Here is a 17,938-nt window from a genome sequence, read left to right on the forward strand (position 1 = left end):
CACCTGAATTTGTAAGTTTATTAGATTAAGCTTAAAAAAAGAGATTGGTGAGAATTTCTTAATTTAAAAGAATTTCTTTCTTATTAAACAGTAATGATTTCTTAATTCTGGGAGAGTATTGAGAAATCATTTAATTAATTTTCTCTATTAATTATTGATTAACTTAACTTATTATTTTCTTCAAATAGGCTGTTGAATTGAAGGAATGTTTTGATTGGCAAGATAGAAATGGTGATGGATTAGTTTCCAAGGAGTGTTTACTGGTATTATTAAGAGCAACAGGCCAGGTTTGGTCACTTGATGAAATTGACAAAATATGTCATGGTAAGTTTTTTGTTCTCCATTTGTAAAAAAAAAAAAGAAAAAATTGTTTAATATTGTAATATATTCATCTTTAATATTATAAAATTAAATTAAATAAAAAAATTCTTATTACTCGCAATGTTAGGACTTGGTTCAAAGGAAGTCGATTTCCAGACATATCTCGATTTAGTATCTCATAAAGTTATGTTAAAGGCTGATAAGGAAGAGTTAAGAACTGCCTTTAATGTTTTGGATAGATATGGAAATGGTAAAGTTTTGGTTAGTGATTTGAAACATATTTTGTGTAATATTGGAGAGAAATTGACTGTAAGTTACATAAATTAACTCTTGTTTTTTAAGCTAAGCTTAAATATTTTGAATTGAATTCTATATTTTAGGAGGATGGTTTCCAAGAACTCTTGAGTATTTCAGATATTCCTGATGCAAATAGGTTAACATTTTTAACAGAAGAGGAATTTGTGAAAATGTAAGTTTATAATGGAAGGAATTGGATAAAGAAATTGTATATGGGAAAGAAAAAAAATTATGAAAACATAAGAAGTAACTATTTTCACTATAATATTTTTTTTATCCATCCTTTCGTATTCAAAAAAAAACTATTATCATTTTAATTATCTAATTTACTATTTTTATTGCTATATAATTTATTTGTGTAGATTTTCAGGAAATGTTAATTAATAGATTTAATTGTCTTTAAGTCTCGAATTTAAGTCAAAATAGAATTTTTCTTTTTTTGGAGGGAATTTTCTGAATGATATTATTTTGAAATATAATGTTAAATACAGATTGCTTGAATAATTAGCTGAATAAGATTTTCTATTATTGCTAATAATATTACTGTTACCAATTTGTTAGTATAATTTTCTGACTTCCGGGTTTGTATTGAATAATTTGGCTCCAAATAAAATCTACAAATTTCAAGCAATACTTACTTGTGATAAGGGTGGTATTAAATTTAGTACCAAAATATATAGGGGAGAAAAAAAAAGGACGGAAGAATATTATACATTATAATGCAAAGTGATTTTCAGTATAAAGATCTTTTGACAGTTTTTAACATTCCAATTTCACTTTGGGTACAAAATGGGACTCATTTATTTCATAAGAATACTTCAACTTTGGTTGATAAAAATGGTAAAAGACTTTGTATTAAGGTAAGTTAAAAGGTGAAATTAATAAAATTAAATATTATATTATTAATAAAATAAATTGATATATAGTGTATTATTGATATGTTTAAAAATAACCAAAAATCAAGTACATATTTATCACAGATTTGTGAAGATTTGATGTTGGTAAGTTAAAATAGATTAATAAAATTCATTTTCATTAAAAAAAAAAAAAAAAAAATTCAGATGATAAAATGTGAGAGAGGTAAAGGAGTTGTAAGATTTATTATAAGTGAGATTTTGGGAAATGAAAGTAATTTCATTATTGAAGAAATTAATAAAGTTGACGTAAGTTTTTGAAGTATATTTAAAAAATTATTAATGAAATAATAAAAATAATATAATTTAAATGATAAATTTAATAATTAGGATGAAATGTTACTTAATAATCTTATAAATTTGAAGTTAACATTATTAAACAAACATTTTTCAATATCAGAAAATAAACAAAGACAAAAATTAAATGAAAATATATTAAATATAATAATTAAAAGTGTAAGTAAATTGTAATAAATATTTTATTATAAATATTGATTTAATATAATTAATTTAACAAATAATTTTAGATGAATAATTTGAATATAAGAATGAGATCAATGGCAAAATTAATATATATACTATTTGATGATAGACTTTCAATATACTCGAATAGTTTAATAGATAGAATAGTGGAAGATACAAAAAATCTATCAAGCTTTGGAAAGATGATTTTGAGAATGGACATAGAGAATATTCAATATTTAATTCCTATAATAGTTAAATTAATAGAATGCAATCCTGAGAAAGTAATAAATAATTTATTGATTGATAAAGGACTACATTTATCAAGATTATTATGTGAAGTTACGGATAAGAAGATTTATTTTGAATATATTTTAGAGTTTTATTTACATATATTAAATAACTATCCAAATCAATTTGGAAATTTATTAATAGATAACAGTAATAGATTGGATATAAAAAGTAATAATAGTAAAGAAGAGTTATCTTTGAACATTTTAGTCGGAATAGAAAAGATGGCAATAATTCTAGCAAGATCAAGTAAATACTCTAAAAGCAATAATTATCATTCATCCAGAAACTTGGATATTGATAAATTTCAAGATACAGAATTTTCAATGAGTGACTTGGAATACATGCAGCAGGGAGGTTCTATTCCCAAGATGGGTAATTTTTTAATTAATAATTCTATGAATGAAAATAATATATTAGAGGAGATGGGAGAGCATGGTGAAAGGAGTTTGAGGATGAATATAAGCAATAGTAGTATTGGAAGTAGCATTATGAACATGAATAATAATCACATAAGTTATGGAAGAAAGGATTTTATGGAAATAAATGAATTGGAAGAAAAGAAAGTTGTTGATGGAATTAATATGTTTGGATTATTGAGAAATAGGGAAGAAGATGATAATAGATTAATGAAGAAATTGATTCAATTTTTTAAAGGTTTTATGCTATATAAAAATAAAATGGAATTATTTTGGAATTCTGATAAAGAAAAGATAGATTTAGAAGATGATGAAGTAGATTCAAATATAGATAATAACTGCAAAAAAAACAGATGGATTATGGAAGGAGAGTGTTTTGAAGTTGTTCATAAAATAATTGAATGGATAATAGAATTACTAAGAAATAGTATAGAAGTTGAATTAGATAACTTAGCTTTAGATTGTATTTTGCAAGTATTCACACAAGAAAAGTGCTGTAATTATGAGGAAGAGAAATCAGAAGCTGATGAAGAGCTTTCAGACCTTAATATAAATCAAAAAGATAATGATAATAATAAAAACAATTTATTGGAAAAAAATTCCGCAAATATAGAATTAATAAATGAAGATAAATCGGAAGATTTTATTTTTAATATGAAACCTTTAAATATGAAATCCAAAAGAGTAACTTTCAAAAGAATTGAAGAAATTCCACCAAAAAAAAAATTAATAACTTTTAATGATGTGGATAAAAATAAATTACGTGTAAATGCATGCAAGCAAGGCGGGTCAAAATGTGACAATAATACCGGTATAGAACAAAATAAATCATGTGGAAAATTATGTTTTCACCAGATTTTTGTAATAAAACATGGCCAGTATTTGTTGGATATTTTTTTAGAACTTTTTGATGATTATTTAAGAAAATTTGGATTAAATTTTATAAGAAGAAAGAGTGGAAATGCAAAGAGTTTATCATTTTATGACCAAAGTTACAAATATATAATCGATAATGAGCAGCAGATTGAGGAGGTATTATATAAAATAATTCAGGGAATAAATAATATTTCAGATGGGGTTGCTATTCAATCATGTCCTAGACAGATATTTGCAATAAGTTGGTTTATGGAATTTATTTTATACGGTTTTTCGAATGAGGAATCTGTATTAAAAAGTAAGCCACCAGTTCCTTTGTATGGTTCATCAAGTATGGATTTAGTAATGAAAGCTGCTAATATGGATCAACCATTGGAGCATGCACTATTAAGTATTTCTACAAAATTTAGTGAGGAAAGTAATCAAAATAATGAAGAAGTGAATCAAATTCAAAAAGGATTAATTAATCAGATTGATACTATAAATCAGGTTCAAGTAGAAGTTGTTAACAAATTAATCTCTCTAACAGAAAGGATGTGTAAATGTTTGTATAGCAAGGGTAAAAGAAACTCTAAATTAGAAGGTGAACATTTTAATGGAAGCTTTTATCAAGTGGATATCAAAAAGTTATGGAAACTTAATGGTACAGTTTACAGTAGGGATCTGCTACTAGAATATTTTTCAAATATCCTCCAAATTACAGAAAAGTTATTCGGTTTTAAAGGTGTTAAAGTTATTCAATTCTTAGATTCTACTGATAAGTTATTTGAATTTTATACCCGAGAATTAAAAAATAAGGAACGGAATATAGTTTGTTTGTCCCAACTATACTTAATTCAGCATATTTTTGATACAAACTTAACAAGTGAATACGAGGTAAAAGATTCTTTAACTAAAAATAAAGATCCTCAAGCAAATTTAGTATTTAATATTTTTTCTATAGTACTTCAAATTGATAAGAGAATTCAAGATAATCTTGAAGATTTGGATGAAGTAAATGACCAAATTCTGCAAAAGGCAGATAGCAAAATTAAGCTATTAATTAATAATAAGGTTGGAGCTCAGCTAATATTCCAATGGATTAAAAATCCTAATATTGGCGATCAAGAAATTTATGGAATTAAAACTAACATTTTAATAAGATGGATAATTCACATTTCTAAACAATTATTACATCCAATTATGAATGAAAATGAGATTAGTAGCAGATTAAAGTATTTAACCAAAGAAAGGATTAAAGCTTCCTTGCTACTAGACGACTCTGCTTCAAACGATACAATTTCTATTGTAATTTCTCTTTTAACATTTTGTTATGGCTATTTTCCAGATCAAGTTATTCTATTCATTTTAAAAAATATTAATCGAGAAGAAATTCAGGATCTTGAATATCCAGGAATATGTAATATTTCTGAAGATATTGCTCAAAAGATTAATAATTATGGAAAATCATCTGCTTTTGGAAATCTTTCCAATACAAGAAATATCCCAACTAGAGTACTTCTTTATTATTCATCCATACTTTTGGATAATACCAGTAGAAATGGTAAAAAGAATATTGATTTATTTCAAGATTATTCCTTCCAAAAAGACAAAATTGTTGCTAAGATTATTTCCATATTAGTTAATTCAAATTTAAGACGTAGAGAATGGCTACTTTGGCATTCAAAAAATTTTGACAAAATTGAACTTTTTTCAAATTCATTACATAATCTTATTCAATCAAGAGGAGAAATAGGAAACTATCAAGAACAGAAAAAAATTGAAGAGCAAATCTTTAAATGGATCTATGATCGAAATATCGATTATTCAAGATATCAGGTCAGTTCTAGACCTTTTTCAATATCTTCTTTTTACTTTGGATTGGTTGATTTCTCAATTTCCCCTATTTTAGAGAAATCTATATTGCAAAATGTATCATTTATTAAGTTTCAGATCAAACAATTACTAAATCTTAGCTCTATAAAACCCAACACTTGTACTGAATATGAACTTGAGGATTTCATTCAAAAGCTAAGTATGAACTTGAATTTGTTCATCTTTTCAATTCAAAGTTATATCGAAAGAAACGATCAACTTAATTTTGCTGATATACTTACTATTGAAGAAGTTACTTTACCTTTAAAACTATTTTTAAATATTAATAGTGATGAATTTGATTTCAGATTTAAGGCAATTATTGGCCATTTAACTTTAAAATTCATTTCAGTTTTCTTTAAGCCAAGCTGGAGAGAGTCAAACTTTCAAGAATTAAATAAATCGAATCCGTCCTCACAAGTATTTGGAATTAAAACTTTTACAAGTCTTGATAACTTTGGAAAAAGTTCAAACAGAAAAACTTCAAGTTTATTATTTATTCTAGTAAATCTGATGGATGAATTAACAAAGTGGTAAGTTTTTTAAATATACTAATTTAATCAAATAGACGAATATATCTTTATATTTGTATATACTTTTTTTAATTATTTTTTACCTTCAGGATGAATGAAATTTTCAATATGAACAACTTTGACAAGTTTTATGTATCTGCCTATTTAGAAACGTTTTCAAGTTTGGTTTTGGAATTAGGAATTAGAGATAACATCCTTTCTCAAAGTATGGATATCGGATCAGGAGGTGAAAAAGGAGAAATATTTAAACTCAAGATAAGGCAATCACTAATCAATTTAGTTCAAAGTGACTCTACTGTTTCTTTAATAGAGAAGATATTAAACTATATCATTATTTGCAGAAGAAAAGGTAACAATTTGGATGCGGACAAATCAAGTTGTTTAATGGGTATCTCCATATTACTACTTTCCATGTTATCAAGTAAAATCAAAATATTCAGAACTAATGGAAGATTAGAGAGTCTTATTGATTCTATTTTAGCTCATCCAACATTGTTATTTCATGCTGAAAAAAGCTCAAAATGTGGATTAAATTCTCGCTTTTCGTCTGATGAATATGATAATTCGCTTATAGATAACAATACAACGAGTTTCAATCTATGTAACTATTGTCTTAATTTTGGCTTCAATCATAACATAGAAGATATTAAATTAATAACCAATGTTTCTATTATTGTGGCATTGCTACGTCTAAATCATGTAAATAGTAGAGCAATATCAAAAAGTAACTTAATTAAAGATATTTTTCTACAAAGCATTTCAGGGATTTTAAATACAAATAATAAAGCATCATCAGTAAGTCATGGATATATGGGAATTATATTATCGTCAATATATTTATCATATGACCAAATTCAGTCTTTGAGCCTTGTACATAATTTGTATATTCAAAAATTCCTTGTAAAGGAGTTTGTTTGTGATGTTTTAAACTTTGACAAGAATCCAGTTGAAAATTTAAATCTTTCTCCATGTATGATATTTCATTATTCTGTATTATTTTCATATTTGGTTTTTATATTGAAGACTACTCCTTGGTGGCTTAATATTTCTGATTTGATCAATCTAACATTCATAAATAAACTTGGAAAGATTTATAAATCATTACAAACTTCCGCAATTATTTATAATGATGAGAATGACAATATTGGAGAATATTTAATTAGCTTGACAGAGATTCTTTTAAAAATTGTACAAGAAACAATAATGGCTCGCTCTAACTCATCTTCTAGTTATATTCAAGGTAAGTTAATTTCTGAATAATTGAAATATATATAGAGCGTGTTTTAAAATATTTGATTAACTTTTTCTTTCTGATTAAGATGAAAAAAACAATGCAGAAAATAACGGAGTAATTATTAAATTAATACAAGAAATCCTTAAAAACCAAGAAAATGAAAATATTCAAGACTATAATATAACATTAGTAAGAGAACATGCAAATTCAAGAAATGGAAATATTCTTAAAAATACCTCAAATTGTAGAAATAATAGAGGATCTGGATGCTTTATCTGTGGTTTTAAATACAAATTCAAATACTTTGAAAGTAAAGAGAGTTTTATAAGTAACTTTTTTATTTCTCAAGTATTAAAGTTTTCAACTATGGAGATATTTAAAAGAATTATTGAAAATTAGTATCAAATTCAAATATTTACTCAAAATTTTGAATTTTTTATTCTTAATATATATTGCTAAAATTTCCAACCCACTCATAATATTTGCAAGTGGACAAATGCATGCAATGCAAATGCATGCATGTGCATGTATTTGCATTATGACATCCAAGCCTGACAAAAAGAAAATGTATATTATACATAGGAGGAAAAAAAATCAAGTTTTAACAATATAAACAAACATATTAAAGATAGACAGAATTAATTATTCAAAAGGTTAAAAATGGAATCAAGAATATTAAAGTTTGAGAGTAAGTTTCAAATAATAAAAAGAGGAGATTATAGTAGAAAATAAAATTTCTGCTTATTGGAAATATATCATTGAAGGAAAAAAATTTTAGAATAAAGTGATTAACTATTTTTCTGTTTCTTTTTAATAAATTTAGCTAGTGCAGGTAGATTGTGGATTGCAGGAACATATGGAATAAACAAAAAACCTTTTAACAAGAAGATAATTCAGGAAGTAGTCGTAAAGTCAGAAGTGGCAGATTTTGTTACTTTGGCGAATAATATGAGTTATTCTTTAAGAGTTTCAGCTACACTGTTGAGAGGATTGATGCTCATTTATGATAAGCAATGGATATATTTGGGTAAGTTTGGCCTTTAATTCCAATTTGGGGATGATTCTTATAAGAAAGTTTAATACTAAATCGTTATTTTATCTCATTCAGAATCAGATTTGGATAATTTATATTTGAGGGTAAGTCTAAAAATAATTACAAATTTTTTTTTGATCATCATTATTAACAAATCATTACTAAAAATAGTTTAGGGAAGGAAGAAATGAGACAGAAAATAAAAATAATTGTAACACATTAGTTAGGAGGAATAGAGGAGAAAAGAAGAATTCTTTATTGACTGAGTTAATTTCAATAAATTCATCACTTAGTTTGAATGGCGATAATTTGAGTAATAGCAGTAATAATGATCGAAATGGTGAATTGGTTTTGTCATTGGATGCTGAGAATTTTGTTTTGGACTTAGCAAACAAAAGTATTGATGAATTGAATTTTGAAAATATTCTTTTCAAAGGTAATGGAAATAGTTCAAATATTGGAAGGATTGAGGATATTACTCTTCCTGAAATTAATAGAAATAAATCCAACTTGTCAAGAGATTTTGGAGTTGAGCAGGATTTCGTAAGTCTAGAGGAGAGTAATAATGAAGAAAATGAAGATGAAAGTGGAAATAGTGGAGGAAAAAATAGCATAAAAAATTCATCAGATAGAAGAGGAGAAAGCCAGATAGTACTATGGTCTTCAATAAATAATGAGGATTTTATGTTTCAGGGAGAAGAAAGTGAAGAATTACTTGAACAATTAGAAAGAAAAAAGTTAAATGCTGAAAGAAGCAAATTATCGGATCGAGATAAAGAAAATCAGTTTATGGAGGAGACTACTGAGATAGTTTGTGAAGCTCAAAATAGAGGAGAAAATAGAAAAAGATCTAGATGTTTAAGTCATCTTGATGTTGATTTAAAGTTTAAAGGAATTAGCTCTATTAATAAGAATCAGCTTGAAATGTTGGTATTTAATGATGAAATAATTGCTGGTATGGATGAAAGATTAAGAGGTTGGGACTCATATAAGTGGTGGCAAACAGAAACCCAAAAAAATGAGAAAAGTCAATTTCTAATAAAGTTCCAAAGCCTTGCAATACGTAGTATGAAAAAATCCAAGAGAATCTCAGTATCAAACCAAAATGGTAGTAATTTAGACATGTATGAAGCAATAGAAAAACATAGAGGTGAATATGATACAGGAGTTGAGTATAGTAACGTTGATTTGGGATTTGACCATTTTAATTTGGATAATGGTTTTGTTGGATCTCCAAGTAATCGTTTTAGAAATGGCCGTGATACTATTGAAAGCTCAGTTAATTATTATGGAGATGGTGCAAATTCTTCAGGTGGAGCAAGATTACAAAGTGGAAGAGAGTCTATGATTTTCTCAGATAGTAGACGAGGTTCCAATGATGGAGTTAGGTTATCAACCATGTTAGAAACTGGGTCAGTATTATCATACAATAGTTCTCCTTTCCAGTTTGAAAAAAACTTAATGGGTATCCGAAGAGATTCGTCTAATTCTGAATTACAAAGAATTGTGAGATCTGGAAGGCTTAGTGGATCAATAGTAGGTAATAGCTACGATAAACAATACAGAACAAATTCTATTGCAACCAGTATTAGTGATATATTTTGTATGGAGGAAATTAAATCATCTAATTGGAGCAAAAGTGGAATCACTACAAGTAGTGGAACTTATAATTTGAAGACTTATACTGTTCAGAAATTCATTGCAACTAGAATGAAAGAAATTAGAGAAATTAGAAAGATTAATGAAGAAAATGGCTACTTAATGGACAATAATACTTCAAACAAAGAAAATATAGGTAGCCATAATAGAGAGGAAGAAAATTCTGGAACTTTCAATAAGAAAAAAGACAATAGAAATGTTGAATCTGATGATAATGAAGAAGAAATGTCAATTTACTTAAGTGAATTATTACCAGAAAAAACTGCTACAAAATGTACTGCTGCAGTTTTTTTCTATCATCTATTAGTTCTTGCAACATATAATGAAATCAAACTCACTCAAAGTACACCTGGGGGTAATATTAAGATTACAAAAACTAGCTCATTTAATGAAGAAAGTTAAGAATAAAGCTGGTATTGTATTAATTTATATATTTTATGGGTACTATTTAAGAAAAAGGCGGTAACTTCTGGCAAATTTATTGTCAATATTTTAGCCTAATAAATTACGTGTTATATTAATATTTATATTATACAGGAATAATTAAAACTTGATCACGAAAACAAAAATCAATTTATTAAAAATTGAAAGGAAAAAATAAACTTAAAGTGGGAGATTATTTTCTTCATTACCTTTTTGTTATTTTTTGGAGATATTTATTATAGTTTATAAAAATAAGGGATTGAAGGATAATTAAAGAATTCAATCATTGACTGAGATTAATATAATAATATCAAACATTATTAATTTGAATAAGTACATTTAAATTAAAGAATGAATCGGAAAACACTTATAGAAAGAAGAGAAGCACTTGAGAATCTTTTAAAGAGAAGGTTTTTTATAGCTCCATCTTTTGAAATATATGGAGGAGTAGCAGGACTATTTGACTATGGTCCTCCAGGATGTGCATTAAAGTCAGAAGTTGAGAGTTTCTGGAGAAGACATTTTGTATTAGCTGAAGATATGTTGGAGATTAGTGCAACTTGTTTAACTCCATATAACCCTTTAAAGGCATCGGGTCATGTTGATAGATTTACTGATTCAATGATAACAGATATAAAAACTAATGAATATTATAGAGCTGATAAAGTTTTAGAAGAGTATGTTGAAAATAGATTAAAGGAAAAATCTTCAAATCCCCCAAAGTCAGAGGAAGAGAAGAATGAATTAGAAACTTTGGGAATTAAGGCAGGTTCAATGAGTATTGATGAGATAAAAGAAAGTTTAAATAAGTACCAAATTAAGCCACCAAGTGGTGGAGAATGGTCAGAACCATATCCATTCAATTTAATGTTCAGAACAAAAATTGGCCCTAAAGAGGTTGAAGGAAAGAATGATAGTGTTGGTTTTATGAGACCTGAAACCGCACAAGGAATTTTTGTGAATTTTAAAAGATTATATGAATATAATGGAAAAAAACTACCATTTTCAGTAGCTCAAATTGGTTTGGGATTTAGAAATGAAATTGCTCCTAGAAATGGACTTTTAAGAGTTAGAGAATTCCAGATGGCAGAAATTGAACATTTTATACATCCTGATAGAAAGGATCATCCTAAATTTGATGATGTTGCCTTAAAATGTCTTCCATTATATTCAAGTAAGACTCAACTTAATAATGGTGAAATTGAGAGAAATATTACATTAAAAGAAGCAGTACATGGTGAAGAAAAGATTATTAATAATGAAACTTTAGCTTATTTCTTATCTAGAACTTATGATTTTCTTATTTCTATTGGTATTAATCCAGATGGAATAAGATTTAGACAACATTTAAGTACTGAAATGGCACATTATGCAAGCGATTGCTGGGATGCTGAAGTATTGACATCATATGGTTGGATTGAATGTGCTGGTCATGCTGATAGATCATGTTATGACTTATTACAACATTCAAAAGCAACAAAAACTGATTTATTTGCATCTGAAAAGTATGATGAGCCTCAATTCAAGACAGTTTTAGTATTAACATTAAATAAACCATTAATAGGAAAAACATTTAAACAGGAGGCATCATTAGTAACAGAAGCATTACAAGAGATTGCAAATAAAGGAGATATTAGTTTCCAGGAAAAGCTCAATCAATCTAATAAGGCTCTTTTAAAATATAAATCATGCGAAAATGGAAAAGAATATCAATGGGAGATATCATCAGAAATGGCCAAATTTGAATTCCAGACAAAGAAAGTAACAGAAGAGCAATTTACTCCTGGTGTTATTGAACCTTCATTTGGAATTGGAAGAATAATATATTGTTTATTGGAACATAGTTTTAAAATTAGAGAGGATTTATCTGAAATTCAAGATCAGAGTACTGGTAATAAAAATACAAATAATTCACCTGATAACGAAATGCAGAGAAGTTATTTATCTTTACCAGCTTTAATTGCTCCAGTAAAATGTTCAATATTACCTATAAGTTCTAATGCAATTTTTAATGATTTGATAAATCTTTTACATAAAAGTTTTATTAATCATGGTATTTCATGCAAAGTAGATACATCATCTGCTTCAATTGGAAGAAGATATGCAAGAACTGATGAAATTGGTATTCCTTTTGGTATTACTATAGATTTTCAAAGTGTAAAAGATGATACTGTAACATTAAGAGAGAGAGATTCAATGAAACAAGTTAGAATATCATCATCAGAAGTTCCATCTGTAATTTCAAAGATTATTAATCAACAAATTACTTGGGAAAATGTTTTAGAGAATTATCCATTATTCACTCAACAATCAAATGAATAGAGATAATTTTGGATACTTGTTATTGAAAAAAATATGTAAATTTTAAAGGGATAAATAAAAGAAAATTGTTATTATAAATGATTTAAAATAAAGTCTATTTACTTATTTATTGATCTATCTCTCCAAGCAGATTTTCCTTTAATCATTTTAACAACATCTCCCAGAACTCCTAGTTTCATCATCTTTACTGGATGAAGTAAGTTGTGCTCTAGATGGAGCCTGAACTCCAGAAGATGTCATTGTACTTGGATCAATAGTTCCATCTTCAATCTTACTTAGAATAAGTCTTGTTACTTTCACAAAGACTTCTTCTACTCCTTCACCAGTTAATGCACTTGTTTCTAGAAATAGTATATCATTTTCCTGAGCACATCTACTTGCTTCTAGAAATGTAACTTGTCTTTTATCTTTAAGATCTAATTTATTTCCAACCCCAATAATGGATATATCCACTCTGGCTAATGTTCTTGCATCTGCAAGCCAATTGACTAGATGGTTATATGATTCTCTGTTTGTTATATCATAAACAATAAGTGCTCCAGCAGCTCCTCTATAATAAGATCTTGTTACCGAACGGTATCTTTCTTGTCCTGCAGTATCCCAAATTTGGAGTTTAATTCTTTTACCTCCTGCAGTAATAATCTTTGATCCAAATTCAACTCCAATTGTATGTGATGATCCTTTCTTGACTAATATTTGAATTCAATTTGGGGGAAAAAATAAAAGTTAATAGTTTCTTATAATGAATGAAAATACAATAGATACCTCTTAATGATTCAAATTCTCGATTAGAAGAAGAATAGAGGGAAAGAGGTTCTTTTTAGAAGACAAACTTACATTTATTTTCTATAAATTGGTGAAGTAAACATGATTTTCCTGCTCCAGCATCTCCAATTACTATAAACTTAAATAAGTAATCATATTGTTCTTTTTCTTGTCTTGACATTTTCCTTCTTTTTTTTTTTTAAATAGTAATCAAAATGTATCAAAATTCAAGCCAAGCTCCACTTCATATATATTATTAATTAAATGGTGAAAGAAAAATCCAAATATCAAGTTTGAAAGAAATTATTAATTAATTTGATAAATGACTTTTCAGATTATCAATTTTAACTTCACACTAAGATAAAAAAAATTAATTTGTGGCAAATTTCGGAATTAAAGACAAATTTCTACGCCTTTTTCAAACTTACCTAGAATATATTGAAAAAAGAATTTAAGAGAAGCCAATGCAATACTGAACTTCCTTTTTCAAAATACTTTAATTCATAAAAATCCCCACAGATATTCCTCTTTTTTTTAATTTCCTCTTTTTTTTTTTTTAATCTCTTTCTCCTTTCTTTACAATTTCCTTATTTAATTTTGTGTTTATTTTTTACATTTAGACTCACAAAATCAGTTTTTGGCGCCGAGTAGCGCCAACAGATCAAAGAAATTTATTATAAAATAATTTTATGACAAGTTATGTAAGAATGGAAATAAAAATTTTTAACAAGATTTAACAATTTCAGAAAAAATTCAGAGTTGCATATAAAAACAGTTTTGAGAAATTATATTCTATTTAACATTTTTGATCATTTTACCATTTATTTTTGATATCTATCAACTTTATTTAAAAAAAAAAAAAAAAAGCCCCCACAAACGCACTTTAGCTGATACCGGCATTATTTCATAATTATCCACATGCATTAATTATTAATAATAATTTTCATGTGGACGCATGCATTAATTGTCAAAGTCTGCAAATAAAAAGCACCGGCATATAATTTTAGTTTGATAAATGTTTGTACGTGTGGGTAAAATATATATATATATATATATATATATATAATAATAATAATAATAATATTAATAATATTCTTTACAGAAATTAAGAGATTGAAATATATTTTGTAGGAAATGGAAGAATATCAATGGAATATATAAGTGAGAAACTTTATTATTGTGAATAAAGAGGAGGAAATGGGAATGATATGTGAAAAGAAGATTTAAAAAAAATTAAGTAAAAAGTTTTCTATTAATATTCAAAACAAGTATTTATTAAATTAACAAATCACGAATTCATATTATTTAATTGGTAAAAGTATTTAAATTAAATTATTAATCATTTTACTAAGCAAAAATTCACTTAATTATATCAAGATACCAAAATTCCGTTTTGGCGGCAAACACACAAAATTATGATACTTGGGAATTGGATTGAATAGAGGGTGGATGTGGAAGGATATTATATGATGCATTGGATTTTATTTTAATGATCTTAACATCAATATCATTTATTAATAATATTATTATTATTTATAATAACAATAATATACCTATAAATAAATATTATTTTATTGCTATTTAATTGCAATATTTTTTCTTATTGGTTTTATTTCAAAAAAGTTGATACTTGAGTAATAAATACAAAGTAGGAAAGAAATTGTGATTAAGATAAAATATTAAAGTGTATTTTATGGCAAATAATATGGTATAAAGATCGGTATAAAAAGGGGAATATACGTGAACTAAGGTTATTTTTCATATGTAAACAGGTAATAAAGTGTGTGAATTTAAAGATTTGTTTTGTTTTTTATTGTCAAGCACAAAATTTAATGGTGCTCAATATATTTTAGTAAGGCCAAGGTAATTTTGGATCAATTTTAAGGGTTTAATAGTTATATAAATCAGGTATATTTAGAAACAGGGTTAAAGCAAAAGTTAAACCTATATGAAACTCATTATTAAAAGGAAATCCAAATAAAGTTATTAAGATACATATAAGGGAGTGTAATTGATAATTAGGGTGTTTTTAAACATAACAGAAATAATAAAAGGTAACAGGTTCAGATTCAGGTTAATTTCAGGTTGGGAATTATAATCAAAAGTGTCGTTTATTTTAATTTTTAATATTTTACATTTAAGAAATTTTTAGAATTAGAGAAAATGAAGTTTAATTCAAAGAATGAACGAACAAAAGAGTTAAAATGTGACGAAGATGTGAAAATAGTTATGCATTCAAATGAATTAGGAGTGGAGCTTCCAACATTAGAAACTACTGATTCCATTGATAGACAATCCAATGATTCAATCAGTTCAGCTCAAATTATTAGCTTAACTCCTAAAAGGTGTTCCAAAGGAAAAGAAATGTCAAATATTGAATATATGGCCTCTTTTGGAAAAGAAAATAGAGATTTAAATCATGGAGATGTTACAAATAATATGTTTGGATCACAATCTTCTTCTTTGGTTAATAGTGTTGAAAGAACAACAGCTCCCTCATCTATGATGGGTAGTCTATCTAGATATGATAGTTGTTATCACTCAAATTTAAGTCCAAACACAAATTTTCAAACTCCTTCTGGAAGAGATCCAAAGAGAAGAAATATCTCAAATATATCATCTTTAGGTGAAAGTTTTCAAAATAGGGAAAATGAAAAATCAAATAACTCAAATTTTTTGGGGTCCAGGAAAGACTTAGTGGAATCTAATGGTTTGACAAATATTTCGGGAGCATCGAATAGTACGATTCAGTCTAATCAGATTAATAATTCAGTTCTTCTTTCGGCCGTTCTTCAAGTTATAGCTTCTATTCAGAAACTGAAGAATGGAGAACAAGCAAATGCAGTTAGTAGAGGTAGAATGGCAACGAATACAGCAAATATAAATAATGCTAATACCGTCATGAGCAATGGAGCAATTATTAACAATAATGCTGCAACACAAATCCTTGGTTCAAAGCTCCCTGGAGTACATCCAACTACAGCAGCTTTGGCTCTGGCCTATTCTCTTTCAGTTGCGGCTTCTGCAAAGAGGACTTTAAGCGGAACACCAGTAAACTCTGATGACATCATTCAAGGTTTGAATCAGATAATTTCAGAAAAAAATTCTAGTAATAGTCTTGCAATGAATACAGAAAATACTGATAATCTGAAAATCACTGGCGAGCTCATACAAAGTATTGTTTCGTCCTTGAGTTCTTTGATTTCTAATTCTCAAGGAGAATCTGCAAATACTATTCAAAAAAAAGATAAAGATTGTTTAATTTCTCCAAAAAGGACAAATGAATTGAGTGACATTTCCAAGGTATCAAAACTAGGGGGAATAGATTCCAGAACTTCAGGATCCTCATATAACTTGAAGCTACCACCGATGGATTTTATAATAAACGAAAAATCATTATGCAACGATTTTAGAAAAGCCAATAACTTCCAAAATGTGGGGAATAATAATTTTAATCTGAATAAGTCAGTTCTTTTAGACGTAACTAATAATATTAGCAATGCTAATAATTATAAGTTTCAATCATATTTAGAAGCAGAATCGAGTTTGGGTATGGAGCCTAGAATTGAGGATTCTTTTAGTCAGATTGAGTATGTAAATCAAGCTTCTCAAATGAACAGATTAAATCATTCTAAAAGTATGGCTAGTAATACTGAAAATATTCAAAATGAGATTAATAATAATTCTCGATTATTACGTGAGAATAATTATAATCCTTTATTATCCGAAATTTCTAGATGTTCAGAAAAGAAAATTATTCTCGAATCTAGCAATAATTGTATATGGAATGATTTGTTATATAACCAAGTATTTGATCATGTTGATTTTGAAACTCCATTTACTCGTAAACACGCTTATATGAGAAATGAGCTGGTATTTTGTAATAAGCCAATATTGGAAATTGATCATGGAGGAGATTCATTCTCAATGCCAAGTTATATACGTATCCCAAGCAATAATTTTCCAAATTCTAATAATAGAAATGGATATTCAAATAATAATAATATAAATCATTCCAATATATATAACAATTCCAAGCCTAATTTTACTCATTCATCTAAATATCCGCCTCCAAATAATTTTGATTTTTATAATTTGCATAAGTACAACCCCAGAATTCAGTCATTCTGTGACGATCTTCTCGTAAACACGAATAGCCGAAGAAATTCCCAGATATTTAATTCCATTAACTACTTAATGCAAATAGTTGGCGATGGAAACATGAATAATAATAATAATAGTAATAATAATGGTAAATAAATAAAATCTATTTCTTCCGAGATATTCATTCCATCTCACACATTGTAGTATTTTTTATATTTTCATTTGAATGTATAAAATCAAAATAAATATTAACACATCTTTTTCATTGATTAAATATTATTATACCCATGTATATTCCATAGTCCATTAAAATAAGTAAATATTTAACTAATAACTTATTGTATTTTCTCTTTAAAAGATTGATATATAGAACCCTTATTCATTTGTATAACTATTTTTCTTTGTATTCCAACATAATAAATCTACTCTCC

At 26.9% G+C, this 17,938-nt stretch overlaps 8 protein-coding genes across 8 annotated transcripts; 6 read left to right on the forward strand and 2 right to left on the reverse strand.

The window, feature by feature from the left end:
- Positions 1–417: 417 nt before the first annotated feature.
- Positions 418–648, forward strand: cgd8_980 (hypothetical protein; the record flags this gene model as incomplete). Its single annotated transcript, XM_627006.1, has 1 exon — positions 418–648. A coding segment is annotated over one exon (231 nt), but the record flags the coding sequence as incomplete, so codon positions are not given.
- Positions 649–2,059: 1,411 nt separating this feature from the next.
- cgd8_990 (hypothetical protein) lies at positions 2,060–5,971 on the forward strand (the record flags this gene model as incomplete). The annotated part of the gene is made up of 1 exon (XM_627007.1): positions 2,060–5,971. The coding sequence occupies one exon, from the start codon at positions 2,060–2,062 to the stop codon at positions 5,969–5,971; it is 3,912 nt and encodes a 1,303-aa protein (XP_627007.1).
- Positions 5,972–6,057: 86 nt separating this feature from the next.
- cgd8_1000 (hypothetical protein) lies at positions 6,058–7,227 on the forward strand (the record flags this gene model as incomplete). Its single annotated transcript, XM_627008.1, has 1 exon — positions 6,058–7,227. One exon carries the CDS (start codon positions 6,058–6,060, stop codon positions 7,225–7,227), a length of 1,170 nt encoding a protein of 389 aa, XP_627008.1.
- A 1,168-nt stretch (positions 7,228–8,395) lies between these two features.
- Positions 8,396–8,848, reverse strand: cgd8_1010 (hypothetical protein; the record flags this gene model as incomplete). Its single annotated transcript, XM_627009.1, has 1 exon — positions 8,396–8,848. The coding sequence occupies one exon, from the start codon at positions 8,846–8,848 to the stop codon at positions 8,396–8,398; it is 453 nt and encodes a 150-aa protein (XP_627009.1).
- A 70-nt stretch (positions 8,849–8,918) lies between these two features.
- cgd8_1020 (hypothetical protein) lies at positions 8,919–10,295 on the forward strand (the record flags this gene model as incomplete). The annotated part of the gene is made up of 1 exon (XM_627010.1): positions 8,919–10,295. The coding sequence occupies one exon, from the start codon at positions 8,919–8,921 to the stop codon at positions 10,293–10,295; it is 1,377 nt and encodes a 458-aa protein (XP_627010.1).
- Positions 10,296–10,667: 372 nt separating this feature from the next.
- Positions 10,668–12,638, forward strand: cgd8_1030 (glycyl-tRNA synthetase; the record flags this gene model as incomplete). Its single annotated transcript, XM_627011.1, has 1 exon — positions 10,668–12,638. One exon carries the CDS (start codon positions 10,668–10,670, stop codon positions 12,636–12,638), a length of 1,971 nt encoding a protein of 656 aa, XP_627011.1.
- Positions 12,639–12,785: 147 nt separating this feature from the next.
- cgd8_1040 (hypothetical protein) lies at positions 12,786–13,584 on the reverse strand (the record flags this gene model as incomplete). Its single annotated transcript, XM_001388386.1, has 2 exons — positions 12,786–13,327; positions 13,476–13,584. The coding sequence occupies 2 exons, from the start codon at positions 13,582–13,584 to the stop codon at positions 12,786–12,788; spliced, it is 651 nt and encodes a 216-aa protein (XP_001388423.1).
- Positions 13,585–15,566: 1,982 nt separating this feature from the next.
- cgd8_1050 (hypothetical protein) lies at positions 15,567–17,663 on the forward strand (the record flags this gene model as incomplete). The annotated part of the gene is made up of 1 exon (XM_627012.1): positions 15,567–17,663. One exon carries the CDS (start codon positions 15,567–15,569, stop codon positions 17,661–17,663), a length of 2,097 nt encoding a protein of 698 aa, XP_627012.1.
- Between the last annotated feature and the right edge of the window lie 275 nt (positions 17,664–17,938).

This window comes from Cryptosporidium parvum, chromosome 8 (genome assembly GCF_000165345.1).
Source record: "Cryptosporidium parvum Iowa II chromosome 8, whole genome shotgun sequence".
NCBI classification, from domain to species: domain Eukaryota; phylum Apicomplexa; class Conoidasida; order Eucoccidiorida; family Cryptosporidiidae; genus Cryptosporidium; species Cryptosporidium parvum.